The 16626-nt window shown below is 47.6% G+C and overlaps 1 protein-coding gene across 5 annotated transcripts in view; it reads right to left on the bottom strand.

Moving 5' to 3' along the window:
• Positions 1 to 525: 525 nt before the first annotated feature.
• Positions 526 to 16626, bottom strand: part of ppfia3 (PTPRF interacting protein alpha 3) — a 114654-nt gene continuing 98553 nt past the window's right edge. For 4 of the 5 annotated variants that reach the window (XM_069908100.1, XM_069908102.1, XM_069908104.1 and 1 more), the window contains 7 exons: positions 16137 to 16312; positions 14359 to 14456; positions 11199 to 11374; positions 8768 to 8836; positions 6565 to 6733; positions 4077 to 4148; positions 526 to 2668 (listed from right to left, as the gene is read on the bottom strand). In XM_069908100.1, coding sequence (XP_069764201.1) covers positions 4090 to 4148; positions 6565 to 6733; positions 8768 to 8836; positions 11199 to 11374; positions 14359 to 14456; positions 16137 to 16312 — 747 coding nt within the window. In that variant the 3' untranslated portion in view covers positions 526 to 2668; positions 4077 to 4089. Of the gene's footprint in view, positions 2669 to 4076; positions 4149 to 6564; positions 6734 to 8767; positions 8837 to 11198; positions 11375 to 14358; positions 14457 to 15592; positions 15678 to 16136; positions 16313 to 16626 lie in introns of those variants that run through there. The other variant, XM_069908105.1, reaches the window with a different exon arrangement.

The following is a 16626-nucleotide window of genomic DNA, read 5'->3' as shown; positions in this document are numbered from 1 at the left end:
TAATAAAACTTTAATTGATAGGAAAATATGAAGGTAATTTTTGTGATCAGCAGCCCCAAATCCATAAAATACACCCAAAAGTGTTCAAGAAGCAATATCTTCGTTGTCCAGTGTCATCCTGTGGCGATACAACCACTACATTGGCCACACTCCTGCCAGCAGGGGGCAACCACTGTACCTGCAGGGAGGCAACCTGGGTGGCTGGCCCCACCTGGCTGGCTGTCAATCACTGGCCCGTATAAAGACTCGAGCTGGCCTTTGGGGGCAGCCAGACACGTGGAGCCAGCAAAGATACTGAGACCCAGTGGGCACAAGTTTAGGTTTAAGCTCGTTGGACAGCCTGCGGACTTTGCGTCAGAATTATTCACGCAGTAGCACCCAACTAGTAGGCCCTGAATCTTGCCGCAAGATCACAAATGGAGGCGAGGAGGAGTGAAGAGCATTGGTTAGAGAGGGGGATACCTCTGCATGGCTCTGGTTTACATTTGGATTTGGACCCAGGCTTATCAATAAAGCTAAGAGGTGCAAGTTTTGACACAGACCTTTATGTAAATACATTAAATACAATTCACTCACCTGGTAACGCGCGTGGCACAAATAAATTAAATAAAAATAGACGGGACAATGAAGTGCATCAGGCTGATATAAAAAGGAGTCTTTTCTTCGTTCGAAGTAGAGTAAAAATTAGCAAAATAATGTCAAAGAATGTTCCAGAACAATGATAGAACATTACACGAGTTAAATAAGTAGTCATCGTCCATTTACAAAAAAGAATCACTGAAGGTGTGAAACCATTCAGTGCACTGACAGCAAAGCTTAATTTACAATTACAATAAGATTTAAACTGACCATATTTCACGCTAGGACTCTCTCAGATTGGTGCCAGTCCCAACATGAGATGATCCTGAGGGGTAGAGGGGGCCAGTGGCGAAGTGGGAAGGGGGTGGCGCAGTGAGTGGGAGCTCACTGCAGTGGAGGACTGTGGAAGGAATCTCTCTGCAGCCCGTCACCACATTGCCGGCATCCCGCAGTTGTGGCACAGAGTGTGGCCTGGGCCTCGCTGGGCAATGCGCAGGATGATTCGAGAGAGTCCTGGCCTCCGACCTCAGCGAGATTCGGTGATCGGGCTGGTCCCTGCCTGGACCCTCCCCACCCCTCGGATGAATTAAATATATTCCAATGCTTCGCTGGCAGTGAGAGTCCTTGAGATACACACATGCTCAATATCGATAGAAATAAAACCAAGACTCAGTTCCACACAGCACTGGTGGGGACTCGGGTTGGGGGCGAGGGACTGGAACAAAAGGCTGAGCTGTGGGGTCAAGGCCTCAGCTTGTGCCACATACACACTCACACACACACACACAGAGGGCCAGGAGTGGACGAGCAGCACCGTACCAGGTGGGGCAGAGTCTCCCGCCGCAGACTCTCCCCCCTCCCCCCACCCACCCCTGGTCCAGCGCTCCAGGTTCGAGCCACTGAATTCCAGTGGCCGCAGAAAGCCCTCTTCAGGAGCCTCATCGGGAAAGTGGTGGCAACCTCCCTCCTGTCACTCCCGGACTTTTGAGCGGCCTGGAGGGTAGTGCCTCCTGCTCCGGTGAACCAGCTCCCACACAGAAGGCTTCAGCATGAAGGACTGAGATGAAGGTCAGCAAAGGTTAGGTGTCTCTCTTAGTCTGCCCCAACACACACTCCCAGTGGATTTAAATCCAACCCTCCGTGCAGCCATTACCACGTCAGGAGCAGGCAATGGGTCGGATAAGTCCCCATCATACTGTCCCTGGACAGGTAAAACTAAAATATAAAAGACCCAATCTCTACCTTGTCTCTCAGCTTGGGGTCTGTTATTTAGACACTGCTGTTCCAGGCATAGACTTTGGGTCCAGTTTATTTATTATAACTTTTGAAATTTAGACATCCAGCCCAGTAACAGGCCCTCTCGTCCCACGGGCCCATGCCACCCAATTACACCCAAATGTCCCACCAACCCCAGGTACACTTTCCAATGGGGTGGGAGGAAACCGGAGCCCCCGGAGGAAGCCCACGCAGAGACAGGGGAGAAATTCCTTACAGACAGGGCAGGATTCAAACCCCGGTCGCTGGTGCCGCAACAGCATTGCGCTGACTGCGCCGCCCTCTTGAACTGTACCAATGAGACGACGGTGCGGGCTCCGACTCTGAGGGGGAGGGGGGTGGAGGAGATCCAGCTTGAGGGCTCAGGGCAAGCCCCAGGGCTAAAAAGAAAACTTGGAGATTCACGATTACACGCTCAGACTCGCACGCACGTGCACACAAATAAAACCCCAGCCTCGGACAAGGGGACATGGGAGGGAGGATCGTTCTATTTACATTCCGGACTGAAATGAACCCATGGTGCTTTAAACTGGTGTGGAGCCTCTCTGTAAAGGTGCACCTGCTGGCAATCTAAGCCAAGCAAGATGGACGCCAGGGCTCCCACCTCGGACATGGAATCCATAGAGTTACAGGAGAACAAAAAGCAAGGCAGCGTCGCAGAGTTCTTGAAGAGTCTCCCTGGGCTTTTGCCTGCTCTCCCTGGACGCGAAGGAAGCCTTTCGCTCTTAACAGTCAGATGCGCTTTGCTTGCTCTTTCCTTCTTCCTGCCGTGGGACACACTCATGACAGCTGCTCAACCCAACACTCTCAGGATCTGCGGGAAGAATGGTCACACCGGGTCAGTGAGGCGCACGCCGACCAGCCACTGCGCGCGCATCATGGAACAAGCAAGGAGGTTCACTTTGACAGCAGCCCATCTGGTCGACCCCAAGTGCTGCAGTAAAAAGGCAGTGCAGCCTTACAGAGAGACAAAGACAACATCACGGTCTGGTATGGAGACACCCATACTCCTGAGCGTAAAGTCCTCCAAAAAGGTAGTGGACACAGGCCAGGACATCACGGGCAAAACCCTCCCCACCATCGAGGACATCTATAGGGAAGGCTGTGGTTGGAGAGCAGCAGCAATGGATCCACCCCACCCAGCACACGCTCCGTTCTCGCTGCTGCTACCATCAGGAAAGAGGTATGGATGCCACAAGACTCGCACCACCAGGTTCAGGAACAGCTGCTCCCCCTCCCCCATCAGACTCCTCGATGACAAACTCAATCAGGGACTCGTTTAAAGATGATTACTTTTGCACTTTTTTTCTCTCTGTTATGGCACAGTTTATTTACAGTTCTTTATTTGTTTACATCTGTACGTTGTGTACAGTTTTCTTTTTACACTGCCAATATGTGGCAATCTTGCCTGGCCCGCAGGAAAAAGAATCTCAGGGGTTTATGTGATGTCGTGTATGCTCTCTGACAATAAGTCTCCACTGGACCAAAGTAACTTTACTGCATTGGCCCAGCCTTTACCAGGAGCACAGCCCTTCTGCAACATGAAAAACAGTGCTTCAGGTCAAGACTAACTTGACTCGAAGAGTTGGCTGAGGGAGGGACCCAATGATAACATTCGATGATCTGAGGTCGCAGATGGGAGGATGCAGGCGAGTGGAGAGTCCTGGGACAGGGAAGGAGGCTGGTGGAGACTCCCAGGATGATGATGGTGGTCTGGGAAGGAGTGGAGGGGGTGAGGTTGTGAAGCACAGAAACTGGCCCTTTGGGCCCACCAGTCTTGTCACAGCTCTGAGCAGCACCTGCAAACATTAACTGCTTTCCCCTCTCCATGATTCTGGGGTGTTGCTTTGAGTTCCTGTATCTGCAGGTTTATTCGTCTCCCAACCAACCGATATGGATGTGGGAGGAAACCAGAGTGCTGGGGTAAGCTGGGTTGTGCAAGCTCCACGCAGACAGCAGCTGAGGATTGCACTGACCCCTGGTGTCCTGAGCCGTGAGGCAGCCCCCATACCCACCGAGGCACGGCACCGGGATATCGCAGACTCTGCCTAACACAGCAATGAGCTGCAGGACTTTAATGATCTTCACATAGCCCTCGTCCTCTTGTGCCCCGACCCCATGTTCTCCCCTCCCCCCCAACCACGTCCCATCGTGCAGGCACATTCCACCCCAACAGGCGGCCCTGGCCCAATATCTCCATGGGACTTACAACTGGATCTTACCTGCTGAGTGGTGCTAGCACGAGTATGTGCGGATCGATGGGGTGTCAGCGCGCGGAGTCCCTGAGGCATTACCTGATTAAACAAGAGTGCACAGATATAAAATTGTTTGAATTTTTGGCAATGTGTTGCATTGGTTCGGTGGAAGACCAGCCCTGGGTTGTTCCTTCAGTTCACCTTCTGAGTCAGAATATCGCAGGCCTTTCAGCCCACCATACTGCCTACTGTACTACACCAATCCCATTTACCAGCACAGTTTATGGTCTTGTCTCCCATGGTGATTCACATACCCCGCCATCACCTTGGGCATCATGTTCCTTGTTTCAAGCAATCTCTGCGTGAATATATTTTCCCCAGATCCTCTCCAAAGCTCTCCCTTCTCAAACCTTTGCCTTCTTGTTTTGGACATCAGTGTCATGGAGAACATTTCTCATTATCCTCCCATTATTTGTCCTTGTCACACCCCCTACCCCCTCTCCATCACAATCATGTCCTTCCTAAGATTGGAACAGCACATAACATTGGAGCTATAGCCCAACCAAAGGTGAAGGAAATTGTAGCATGACGCCCTGGGCTCTCATAGTCTAGAAACCAGGGGTGGTGAACCTACGGCCCACGGGCCAACTGAGGCCTGTCACCCATTTTTAAGTGGCTCAGGGTGAATTTTAAAAATAAAATGGAACATGGTCTCTAACAATAACTTGCACTGGATGTAATTGCACTTTTTAGTTTCAACACTAGATGTTGCTGCCATTTTGAACAACTACTAGAGCAACCATTGCAATGTTACTCATCGATGAAAACGTTTATTTCAGTTTTAAAAAAGTTTACCTCAGTTAAAAACTTTTACCTCAATTAAAAAAAGTTTACCTCAGTTGATTAAACATGGTGGAACCAAAAAGATGGAAAATAGCGAGGGAGCGCCAAACATTTCAGACACGGTGCAAAAATGAATAGTTTTTCACCAAGGTCAACGGGATGTGTGTTTGTTTGATTCAAAAGGAATCTGTTAATTTTATTTGCCTGTCTACAGATGTACACATGGCATTGTAATCAGTAAGGTGGATACTTGGGCCGTGAACTGTATCCACTGAGAGTTGTGGAGGGATATTTTGCATCCAGCTTTTTACTTTGCTCTGCTCTTTGAATGAAGGTTTTAAAGAGGTTTATTGTATTCATTTAAATTTAAGAGCAGAGGACACAGAAATGTTATATGTGAGCACATTAATAAACGCCTGAAATGTCAACAAACTGTTCAGTCGTGTCGTACAGTTATCTTGATAGGAAATTAATTTTTGATGGCATTGGGGCTTTCTGGTATAAAAACACCGTTTTCTTGCAGTGTAACTGGTTGAAAACTCCGGGTTTAATATTGTTTGGCCCGTAACTCTTTATATTTTTCTACATGTGGACAGTGGCCTACAACCAAAAAAGGTTTGGCCACCTCTGGTCTGGACTCTGGTCAATTAAGGCCAGCATCTCCTTGTCTTCTTTGCCACCTCGTCCACGTCTGCCGCCACTTTTCAGCATCTAGCTCCTGGTCATCTCCCCCACCCCCGCTGCTAGTGCCTCCCCCATACGCAGCCCAGAGAGTGGGGCCCAGAAGTGGGCTCGAGTCCCATTTCAGCTGCCTCCAGTCATGCTGCACCACTGGAGAAGGTGGATGAGGTGATAAAGATCCACTTCAGCAAGGTGGAACGATTCATGCGCCTCAGCCTTGAACTTGTTGCAAGGTCACTGAATCACGTCGCTTTCTTACTTGGATATTAAAGAAATCAGTTAGTGGAGGAAAATGACACTGGGCTAAACATGATCCCTTCAGATAGTACAGCAGGTGAATGGCCTCCTCTCACTTCTGTTTGTTACGGTTCAACAACACTTCAGGCAAGAATTATTCTGTCCTTTGACTCCACAAAAATGAAATAGATTAAATGCTGCCGTATCGGATTTAGGTTTTAGATGTAGATCCGAGGAGGTTGGAACATTTTTTGGCAATGTCTTAGAGTTAGACAATTTTGGTCAGTGGTCAAACTCCCATTAGACCCGATGTTATTTTTATTGAGTAATATTAAGGCTATAAGGGCAAAATTAAAATTAAATATTTATCAAATTGAATTTGTGTTAATTGCTTTAGCAGTTTCTAGGAAATGTATAGCAATAACATGGAAGTCAGAAATCGATTTAGGCCTGGAAAGATGGGATGCAGAACTTCGTAGGTGGAGACCATTTATATACAACATGCATAATTTCTTTTGAAATAATTTAGAATTGAACATAATTATTATTGTGGTTTAAAAATTTATAAATATTCAAAAAAAGAATGATTCCATTCACCAGATCAGTCAGTCTTTGTCATCGTTCTTCCAATTCCAACCCTTGCTTCTGCAATCTCAATGGACCAAAAGCAAAATGCTGCAGACCCCTGTAAATCTGAAATAAAAGTACGCGGGGAGCACACGTGAAGAGAGAAGCAGGTCGGGACAGTACTTACTATCGGTTTGCACCTTGCGCAGCTGCACGCTCTGTGAGGTAATGGCTGCTGCGGTCACCCGGAAGTTGGCCGGGAGAGTCTCGGATGTGTCCGAGGTCATGTCACGCATCTCCTTTGCCCGAAACCGCTTGCGCCACGAAGGGGCTCGGCTGAAGTTCTTGGCGTCGCCCTGGAGATGGTCAAAGGGGAAAGGGGAAAAATCCATTAGGGACCGAAGGAGGAAGAAGAAAGCAACTCATAAGTTAAAAAAAACAGCAAACCCTCAGACTTAGAACAGTGAAACTGGCCCTTCAGCTCATGAAGCCTGTGCTGACCACTTCTAGAGGGATAGGATTGAAAAGCAAGATAAGCCACATTGAATTGAACTGCATCCCACTGGGAGAGTGGCTGCCTGCACAGGGAGGTTCTTGGGGCACATCTCTGTCAGGACAACTGCCATCTCCTCTTGACAAATGCACATCCACAAAGAGGTGGACGACTATCTCACCTCTAGCACGTCCGTCCTAACGTGCACTGGGATTGAGTTTCTGGAATCAAGAGTTCTGAAACACAAAACCAGGCCTTCAGCCCACTTGCCCAGGCTGACCAGGCAGGTTCCATCTGCCTGCATTTGGTTTTACACTTTTCCTGTCTGCATACCCCATTAGTGGCACGGTTACTGCCACACTGTTACAGCGCCAATGGCCTGGGTTCAAATCTGGCACTGTCTGTAAGGAGTTTGTACATTTTCCCCATGTCTGCGTGGGTTTCCTCCTGCCACTCAAAACGTACAGGGGCTTGTAGGTCAATTGGACAGCCCGGGCTCATGGGCTGAAAGGGTCTGTTTCTGTGCTGTGTGCCTAAAATAAATGTCTTGACTACACAAGGTTCTTAAGGAAAGGATCTGTCTCACTGCCAACTGAGCAGGATCGTGTGTCTTGACTACACAAGGTTCTTAAGGAAAGGATCTGTCTCACTGCCAACTGAGCAGGATTGTGTGTGTGGATCCTGGCAAAGAAGCATCCTGCTAAATTACTTCTCACAGGATCCACCGTGTCCTTCTCCCATGGCTGGCTCTGTGCTGGCTGACCACTGGTCAAGGTTAGGGTTCACAAAGAAGGCCAAGGCATAGAGGGATGGGTCAGTAAGTTGGCGGATGATACGAAGGTTGGGGGTGTTGTGCGTAGTGTTGAAGGCTGTTGCAGGTGACCACAGGATTAGAAGCAGAATGCAGAGATGGGCAGAAAGGTGGCAGATGGTGTTTATTTCAGATAATTGTGAGGAAATGCGTTCTGGTAGGTCAAACGAAAGCAGCGTAGATGGTTAATGGTTGGATACTTAACAGTGTGGAAGAACAGATGAACCTTGGGGCCCAAATCCATAGATCTCTCAAGGTGGCTGTGCAGGTTGATGGGATAGTTAAAAAGGCCAATGGAACGAGGGCTTCATTAGTGCAGGAGTGGGGAGGTGACGTACAGATCTCTGGTGAGACCACACTCAATTCTGGTCACCTCATTACAGGAAGGATGTGGAAGCTATGGAGAGGGTGAAGAGGAGATGCGTCTTATGAGGCAAGGTTAGCAGAGATGGGGCTTTTCTCTCTGGAACGAAGAAGGGTGAAAGGTGACTTAATAGAGGTCGACCAGATTCCGAGAGACACAGATAGGGTGGACAGCCAGCGCCTTCTTCCCAGGGCAGGAGTAGCAAACACCAGAGGACAGAGCAAAGGGAGGGAAGTTTAGAGGTGTCGTCAGGGGTATGTTTTTTTGTTACACAGGGAGTGGTGGGTGCCTGGAATGTCTTGCTAGAGGTGGTGGTGGAGGCTGGAACCATAGGGGCATTTAACAGACTCTTAGACAGGCACATGGATGAAAGAAAAATTGAGGGTTATGAGTAGGAAGGGATTCGTTTTTTTAATGATAGGTAAATACGAGTTGGCACAACATCATGGGCCGAAGGGCTGGTTACTGTGATGTAGTGTTCTATCCTTTATGCCTCTCCAATATTGGGGACCTGTATAACAGTACACAGTAAGACTCAGTTTACGCACTACCTGATGTAGCCACACACAAATTCCATCGAGACAAGGGTGATGCTGGGTGCCTAGGACAAACCCCCATCTTGGGTCCAGGGCCATGGTTGTGCGCATTCACCTCCTTCCGAGAGCTGTTCCCCTCTTTCCAACGTTCTAAGTCACTGACTGATCAGCTGAACCTGTACTGACCTCTTCGTTTCGCCTGTCAGTTCCTTGAAGCAGGAGGTTGTTGAATTCATTTTCCAGTATCTGACGAGCCTGTGGAAACAAGAAACGGAATCAGAGGGAGCTCAGGGGTACGCAAGGAAGATATCGTACCCAAGAAGCTCCAAGAACACTGCTGCAAATCTTCTTTAAAATCTGAAGTGGGGCAGCATCTGTGGAGGGAGAAATATAGCTCAAGTTTCAGGCTCGTGGCCTTCAATGGTCATCAGGTGAAAGGAATGCTGCAGACGCTGTGATTATAGTAAAAACACAGTAAATGCTGGAGGAACTCAGCTGGTATCGCAGCGTCCGTAGGAGGTTATATTACCGACGTTTCGGGCCTGAGTCCTTCTTCAAGTTAAAAGCGAATCAAGGTCTGGTGGGGAGACGAATACCCTCGAGTGTCAACCCTCCAAAACTTAAGTGGACACAGCTCAGGACATCACAGGCAAAGCCCACCCCACTATCGAGAACATCTACAGGGAACCCTGCCGTCGGAGAGCAGCGGTGATCATCAAGGACCAACCCCACCCAGCACGCGCTCTGTTCTTGCTGCTGCCATCAGGAAAGGGGTATTGGTGCCACAAGAATCGCACCACCAGGTTTAGGAACAGCTGCTCCCCCTCCCCCATCAGACTCCTCGACGACAAACTCAATCAGGGACTTGTTCATGGACTCTGATCTTTGGACTTTATTGATTTTTTAAAAAATTATTCTTCAGTCAGTTTGTTTACATTTCATTACCTGTTTACAGTTCTTTATTTGTTTACATGTATACGTTATGTACTTTTTTTGCACTACCAATTAGTGGTAATTCTGCCGCACCCACAGGAAAAAAGAATCTTAGGGATGTACATGATGCCTGTATGTTCTCTGGTGATAAATAACAGTAAGGCATCTGAATAAAGACCGGAAAGAGAATGGGGGTGGGTGGGGGAGGAAGAATGGGAGGGGGAAGAATCGAGACAAAAAGCTAAAAGGTGTTAATTGGATATAAGACGAAAGGTGATAATTGATTTTGGCTCTGTGAAAGGAGAGAGAGGGAAAAGAGAAGTGAGAGAGAGAGAGAAAAAGAGAGAGACAGTGTGTGTGTGTGTTTGTGTGTATATACACTGGGGAAAGGCGGTAGGAGGAAGAATGGAGGGGCAGGAGATGGGAGAGTTTAGTAGCCTCCGGTTGGAGACTGCCCCAGATGGAAGATGACGTGCTGTTGCTCCAATTTGTGGGTGGTCTCAGTCTGGCCGTGATCAGGCGAAAAGTCATCAGCCCGAATCATTAACCCCGTTTCCTTCCCCAGAGGGCCCAGCCAGATGATGCCTTCGATCGTCTGCTTTTTCCTTCCCATTTCCAGTATTTTGCTTTTCATCATTAAGACGCCTGAACAGATTATTTTGAAAAAAATTTTGTACAATTATTTTAAAGATGTGAACATCACTTGCAAAGTCTTCACCAGTTCAGGGATACATTAAGTGGCTGCATATTGACAAATCTTCTCAAGTGCCATACCCAATACAAATCCTTCAATCTTTAAATCCAGGTTATTGGGATCTTGCTGAGCACTTAGTGGTTGATGCATTTCCTCTGTTACACTTCAAAATAAATTTATTGCCGGTTGCTTGAGGCTGGTGCTTGCTTGAATTCTGGATACCATGGGTTTAACTGTACTCCTCTCTCTCAAATCCTATTCCAGTCTGACGATGGAGGCCAGACGTGAACTTTGATCCGATCTTCTCTCATCAACAATATCCCACAGGCTCTTCACCTCGTGACCAGGTCTGACCAACTCCACTCCCAGCACTGCTGAACCACCAGGGATCCCATCCCCCCAGCTCTGATTGGATATGGTAAAACCCCTGTTATTTGGAATTCAAGTCACCGGCAGCCTCAAGCAACTGGCAAAAAAAAAATTATGTAAAATAACTAAGTTAAAGAAAAAACCCAGAAGTTTAAAATTGGCGCGCCTTGCCGTTAGTTTGCCAATCACGCAAAAGCACAAGCAAATGGAAAATTCACTTATCCGGCATCTAGGTGCTGGACACCAGGAATTTTATATGATCTTCTGGAGGTCACGACACTGCCCAATTAACAGCTTCCCTCTTTCCATTTATTCCCAACACCTCCCAAAGTCTGTTGAAAGAAATAGTTCCCCTTGAGGCTTTCACCTGGGCCAAGTCAGCTGCCCAAGTTTGGCACTACTCTCTCTTCCACTACTCACCCCCTCCCTCCGTGTGGAAGGCCAGCCAGCACACTGAGCTGTAACCTTGAGCAGCCTTTCCCTTCTCAACTCCCACTCCGCGACCTTGCTCTCACCCCCTTTAGCGGCTCGGTGCTGGCTGATGACCCTGCCACAGAGCGGCTTCAGTACATTCACCGCGTGGAAGGTGCTGTCATTGAGAGAAGGGGCAGGGGATCGCACCTGTGTGTTCTGCATGGGGATCTGCAGCAGGAGCGCTACGTCATTGTGATCGAAGGTGTCATCCAGGGCTATCAATGCCCCGTGGACTCCGCTCTCCTGCAGGTTGTTACTGTACTCCTTCAGACCGATTGCCTGGACCCAGCCCATCATTCGATCGTTCGTCCACACCATCACATCTGGAGAGAACATGAAATAGAATTGACCTGCTTCGTCACCCAATTCCAATAAAAATATACAGTAAAAGTCCAAAAATCCAGATGCCAGAAATCTGGACCACCTGAGAATCTGTTCGAGACTCTCAAACTTTTAAAATTTAGCGGGTTTTGATTGCGTGTGTAAGGACCACAGATGAACAATGGAAACAAACGACTTTGTTCAATGCAGGTAATGTTATCACAAATGATTTCATTTGTATACTGTTTTTTTCTTTTTACAGTGTTCATTTTTAAACATGATTTCAAGCCTTAAAATGTTCTTTTTTGCAGTGAAAAACATTAGTGTTTACAATTTTTGTCAAGTATTGACTCTATTTACCTTTAAAATTGTTTAATTTTAATTTAATTTAAAAAATTTAGACATACAGCACTGTAAAACAGGCCATTTCGGCCCACAAGTCCGTGCCACCTAACTTACACCCATTTAACCCCCGGTATGTTTTGAAGGGTGGGAGGAATCCATAGCCCCCCCCCTCAGGGAAAACCCACGGGAGAACGTACAAACTCCTTTTAGATGGCGCAGGATTCGAATCCCGGTCCAGTCTAGATTGCTGGCATTGTAAAGGCTTTGCAGTATTTGCAAATGAATAAACTTTCAAAATGTATCTGTTCATTTCTCCTTATATTTGAATGTTAAAAGTACTGCCCGAGAATCCGGAAAATCTGAAAATTTGGACCAACCCAATCTCTGAGCAGTCAGGATTTTAGGACTTTCACTGAAGAACTGATGGACTGATGGGAGGGTTTGATGGGGTCGATGCTGAGAAACTGATCCCCTTGCGATGAGGAGAGTGGGGTCTAGGACATGGGAGATCTCCCTGCTCTGCTGGATGACAAGCTGAGAGGTTATGAGGGCAAATAGGAATCCAATCAGCCAAGATTTTATTGAATGGTGGAGAAGAGGCTGAGTAGCCTCTTTCTGCATGTAAGGGGGTAGCAGAAAGGCAGGGGCTTGTCTTTACTCAAGGCCGAAGGTGCTGCTGGTTCCCCACAGTCGATTCTCGGACTGCTGGGAATGGATAGCACAGGGACACAACAGTCATTGGCCTCATCAGCAACATCAATGAGTCGCCCTACAGAGAAGGGGTGGAAAATCCCATGATCTGGCACAACCCGAGTCTCAACATGGACAAAACGAAGGAGATGATCGCGGACTTCAGGAGGACCAGAAACGACCGTCCTCCACTACACATCACCAGCTCTAGTATGGAGAGAGTGGAGAGCACCAAGATCTTTGGAGTTTACTATTGTGGACACACAGCATCTCCTCACTTGTCAGGAAGGTACAACAACTGCTTTCCCTGAGAAGACTGAAGCAGGCAAGGCTACCGGCCACCATCATGTCAACTTTATACAGGAGCTCTATAGAGAGCATCCTGGCCGGTTGCATTGCAGTGCGGGACGGTTGCTGCAGAGAAATGGCTCAGAGGCCAATCCACAGGACCATAAGAGCGGCAGAGAGGATCACTGGAGTCTCCCACCCCTCCATCACTGAGATCATTGTCTGAAGAGGGCACGCAAAATCATTGAGGACCTCCTCCACCCCACACACAGCGTCTTTCAGCTGCTCATGTTGGGAATGAGATCCAGGAGGATCAGAGCCAGCACCGCCAGGCTTTATATCTGTACATATGAATACTTGTGCTGCATGGGTATTTTTGTCTGTCTGTATGTCATGTCTGGTTGTGTGTCTGCGTGTTTTGCACCGAGGACTGGAGAACGCTGTTTCGTCGGGTTGTACTTGTGCAATCGGAGGACGATAAACTTGACAGTGGGACAGTGGAGCCACTGCCTCACTGCTCCACGCACCCAAATTCTACCTGTCTGCGTGGAGTTTGCACTGTGTGATGCTATTGCAAAACAACAAATTTTGTGACTAGCTCACTACGATAAATTCTGATTCTGACTTGGAGTGTTCAGTTGTGGTCACCTCATTACAGGATGGGAGTAGAAGCTTTGGAGAGGGTGCAGGGGAGATTTACTGGCCTGTTGCCCAGATTGGAGAACATGTCTGATGAAGCAAAGTTTACAGGGCCAGGGGCTTTTCTCTTTGGAGTGGCAAAGGATGAGAGGTGACTAAATAGAAGTATATAAGATTATGAGAGGGTGGACAGCTTCTTACTGGGTCAACAATTGCAAATACCAGAGGACTTCTGTTCCAGGTGAGTGGAGGAAAGTTTAGGGGAGACATCAGAGGTAAATTTCTTTACTCAGAGAGTGGTGGGTGCGTGGAATGCATTGCCAGGAGTGGTGGTGGAGGCAGTTAAAACTCTTCGACAGACACATGGATACAAGAAAACTGGTGGGAGGTAAGGAAGAATTAGATTGTTGTGGAGATGGATGTTATAGTAAAGACATTGGTGAGGCCAAGTTAGGAGGATTGTGCAGTTTTAGTCACCTAACTACAGGAAAGATATCACTAAGTTTGAAAGAGTCCAGAGAATATTGTTGCCGGGACTTCAGGAACTGAGTTACAGGGAAAGATTAAACAGCATCGGACTTTATTTCCTGGAGCGTAGAAGAATGACAATAGACAATAGGAGCTTGAGTAGTCCCTTCGGCCCGTCGAGCCAGCACCGCCATTTTACTCGGAGGTGAGAGACCAACCAGAGGACATGGGTTAAAGGTGAAAGGGTAAGAGTTTTGGGAAACTTCTTCCCACAGAGAGCAGTGAGAGTGTGGAACGACCTGCCAGCTGAAGTAATGAATGCAGGCTGAATTTTAACATTTAAGAAAAAATTTGGACAGATACATGGATGGGAGGGGTATGGAGATCTATGGACTGGGTGCAGGTCAGTGGGACCAGGTGGAATAATAGTTCAGCACAGATTAGAAGGGCCAAAGGGCCTGCTTTTTGTGCTGTGATGTTCTATCGTTCTACAGGCTTGCACCACATTGTGGACTGAAGGTTCTGTACTGTGCTGTCATGTTCTATGTTCACTCACCCTTCACCTGCGCCAAGCTCCCCTCTCGTTTACTCTCCAGCTCCTTCTTGTCATAGTTCAGCCGCTTCAGGCACATGATCCCATAGTGCAGACTGATCCTGCAACACAGAAACTCTTGGATCAGGGTGGCAGGGGTTGCAGTGACACAGAGAATCACAGAGGAATCAGGAGCCTTAGATGGTTAGCCCGCTGAGGCATAGAATGACTGGCTGCTGGGATCGGTGGGCTTTCTGCCCAGTGCGCCTAATGAGAATCAGTGGTTGAGGTTCTTGCTCAGGGAGTGGCCAGTCTCTGCAGCAGTGAGGAGGTCAAGCTGCAATGTGTAAAATACTGCATGCACTGCATCTAACTGAGCTCTCCTGACAAGGCGTGGCCATGGCATGGATGGGGTGTGGCAGGTTCCCAGGACTTACTATGGGACAGAGTTACAAGGTTGCTTCCTTTCGATGATTGAAGATTAAAGGAAAGTTCAATTAAGTGTGTGACAAGAGCCTTGGCTCCAAACCCCAGCTCCGGTCACGCTCCCACACACATATCTCATCAGCATGTGGACCCACAGGGATTTGGATCTTTGGGCAATGAGGATGTGTACCTACCCGTCAAGATTTCCAAACCACCGATGCAAGATAACACTGGACAACGAATATTTTTGGGTGTATTTTATGGATTTTGGTCTGCTGATCACCAAAATCACTGAAAGATTTTCCTATCACGTACTGTTTTCTTTAAGGATATAACCTGTTTTTGTGATTTCCTGTCATATTTTAAGTCTACTAGCAAAGCAAGCTGTTTTAGTCAGTCTATGCATTCCTGGGCATGCACTCAGTGTAGGTGCTATACAAATGTTGTCTTAGGCCTAGGTATGCGTAGTCAGGATAGATGCAGAGAGGCTATAAAAGCAGCTCACATATACAGACGCTGTGCATTACATTGATTATAGTTTGAATATATGCTGATCCACAAGTTCTTCAAGCAATAGCACAGTGAGTGGACTTAACAATAGCATTAATTGTCTTCAGGAAGATTCAATACAGCAGAAATGTCTCGTCAATGTCCCAACAATTGCGATAGATCGTGTTACATTTGTGGCAAATATTCGCTTAAGGCTCAAAGATGCAGCCTGACTGCACTATGAGCTCTACTTCAGATGTAAAATTGGTGACCTTGAGAGCTCAGCTCAGTATTAAACAGGCTAAATTCAATAAAAGTTAATTTAATGTTTCTCCAACCTCCTACGAGATGCAGCAAATCTGAAATGATCTTCGTGCTCAGCTTGAAGTTGTCTATTCTAATCCCCAATTTTATTTCAGGAAGCAAACCTTTTGGAAAAAAAAATTGTTGTCCAGTGTTATCAGAGTTTTCACTGTATCAGTCTATTTTAGACCAATTAACTCGAACACAGTGAATCCCGTCGGTGCGGAGTTGCAGTAAACCCCACCAGCGTGAAGATGCAGTGGACCTCGCCGGCATGAAGGCGTGTCAAACCCCGTCAGTGTGGAGAACTCTGTCGGCACAGAGACGCAGTGAACTCTAGAGCAGATGATTCTATGTTCCCAATTCCAGGAACTGAGGATGACCCTTTTTTTTTATAAAGAAAGCAAAGCTAAATGCAAGCAGCGCGATCACACGACCACCGTTATATAACGGGCTGGAGTGACATTAGTTAGTGGTTAGTGAGGGTTCTAGAACAATGGGGCTGTGCCCAAGGAGAAGAGGTGACTGAGCGGAGGGAGCATAGAGAGCCAGCATTGGGATTGGGTCAGCCAAGAATTCCAAACCTGTGGAAACTGTCCACCATCTTGAGTTGGCCTCGCAATTCCTTCTTGGTCAGGTGATCCAACATACGGGCATCAACCAAAGACTCCATGAAGTAACTGCGATACTGTGGTAGTCCAAGGCTGGGCAGCCAGTCATTCCCCACCCATTCATGGTTCATGTCACCATGAGCCAAAATCTAAAGGTGCCAAAGTGAAGAAAGTCGCGTAAGAAACGGGCAACTATCAGGGTCTGGGTCTCCGTTCGGGGTGGGGGGAGGTGAAGATTCAGCAGAATGGGTGGGACCAGCTAGATATTCAACGGCGCACTTCAACTGCTCGACACACACACAATGAGCACAGTGAAACGTCTGGAGGATCTTTGCAGGAAATGAATCGAATACAAGGCACTGGAACGACAGGGAATATTGGGAAAAAGCAACCAGCAAGTTGGAAGGTGTTCTTAGAAAGGGAAGGAGCTTCAGGGAGGGAATTCCAGAGCCTGAGATTTAGC

This window comes from Narcine bancroftii, chromosome 13, assembly GCF_036971445.1.
Source record: "Narcine bancroftii isolate sNarBan1 chromosome 13, sNarBan1.hap1, whole genome shotgun sequence".
Classification (NCBI taxonomy): Eukaryota; Metazoa; Chordata; class Chondrichthyes; order Torpediniformes; family Narcinidae; genus Narcine; species Narcine bancroftii.
The sequence above is the reverse complement of the archived record's forward strand: the minus strand, read 5'-3'. Positions and strand labels throughout refer to the sequence as shown.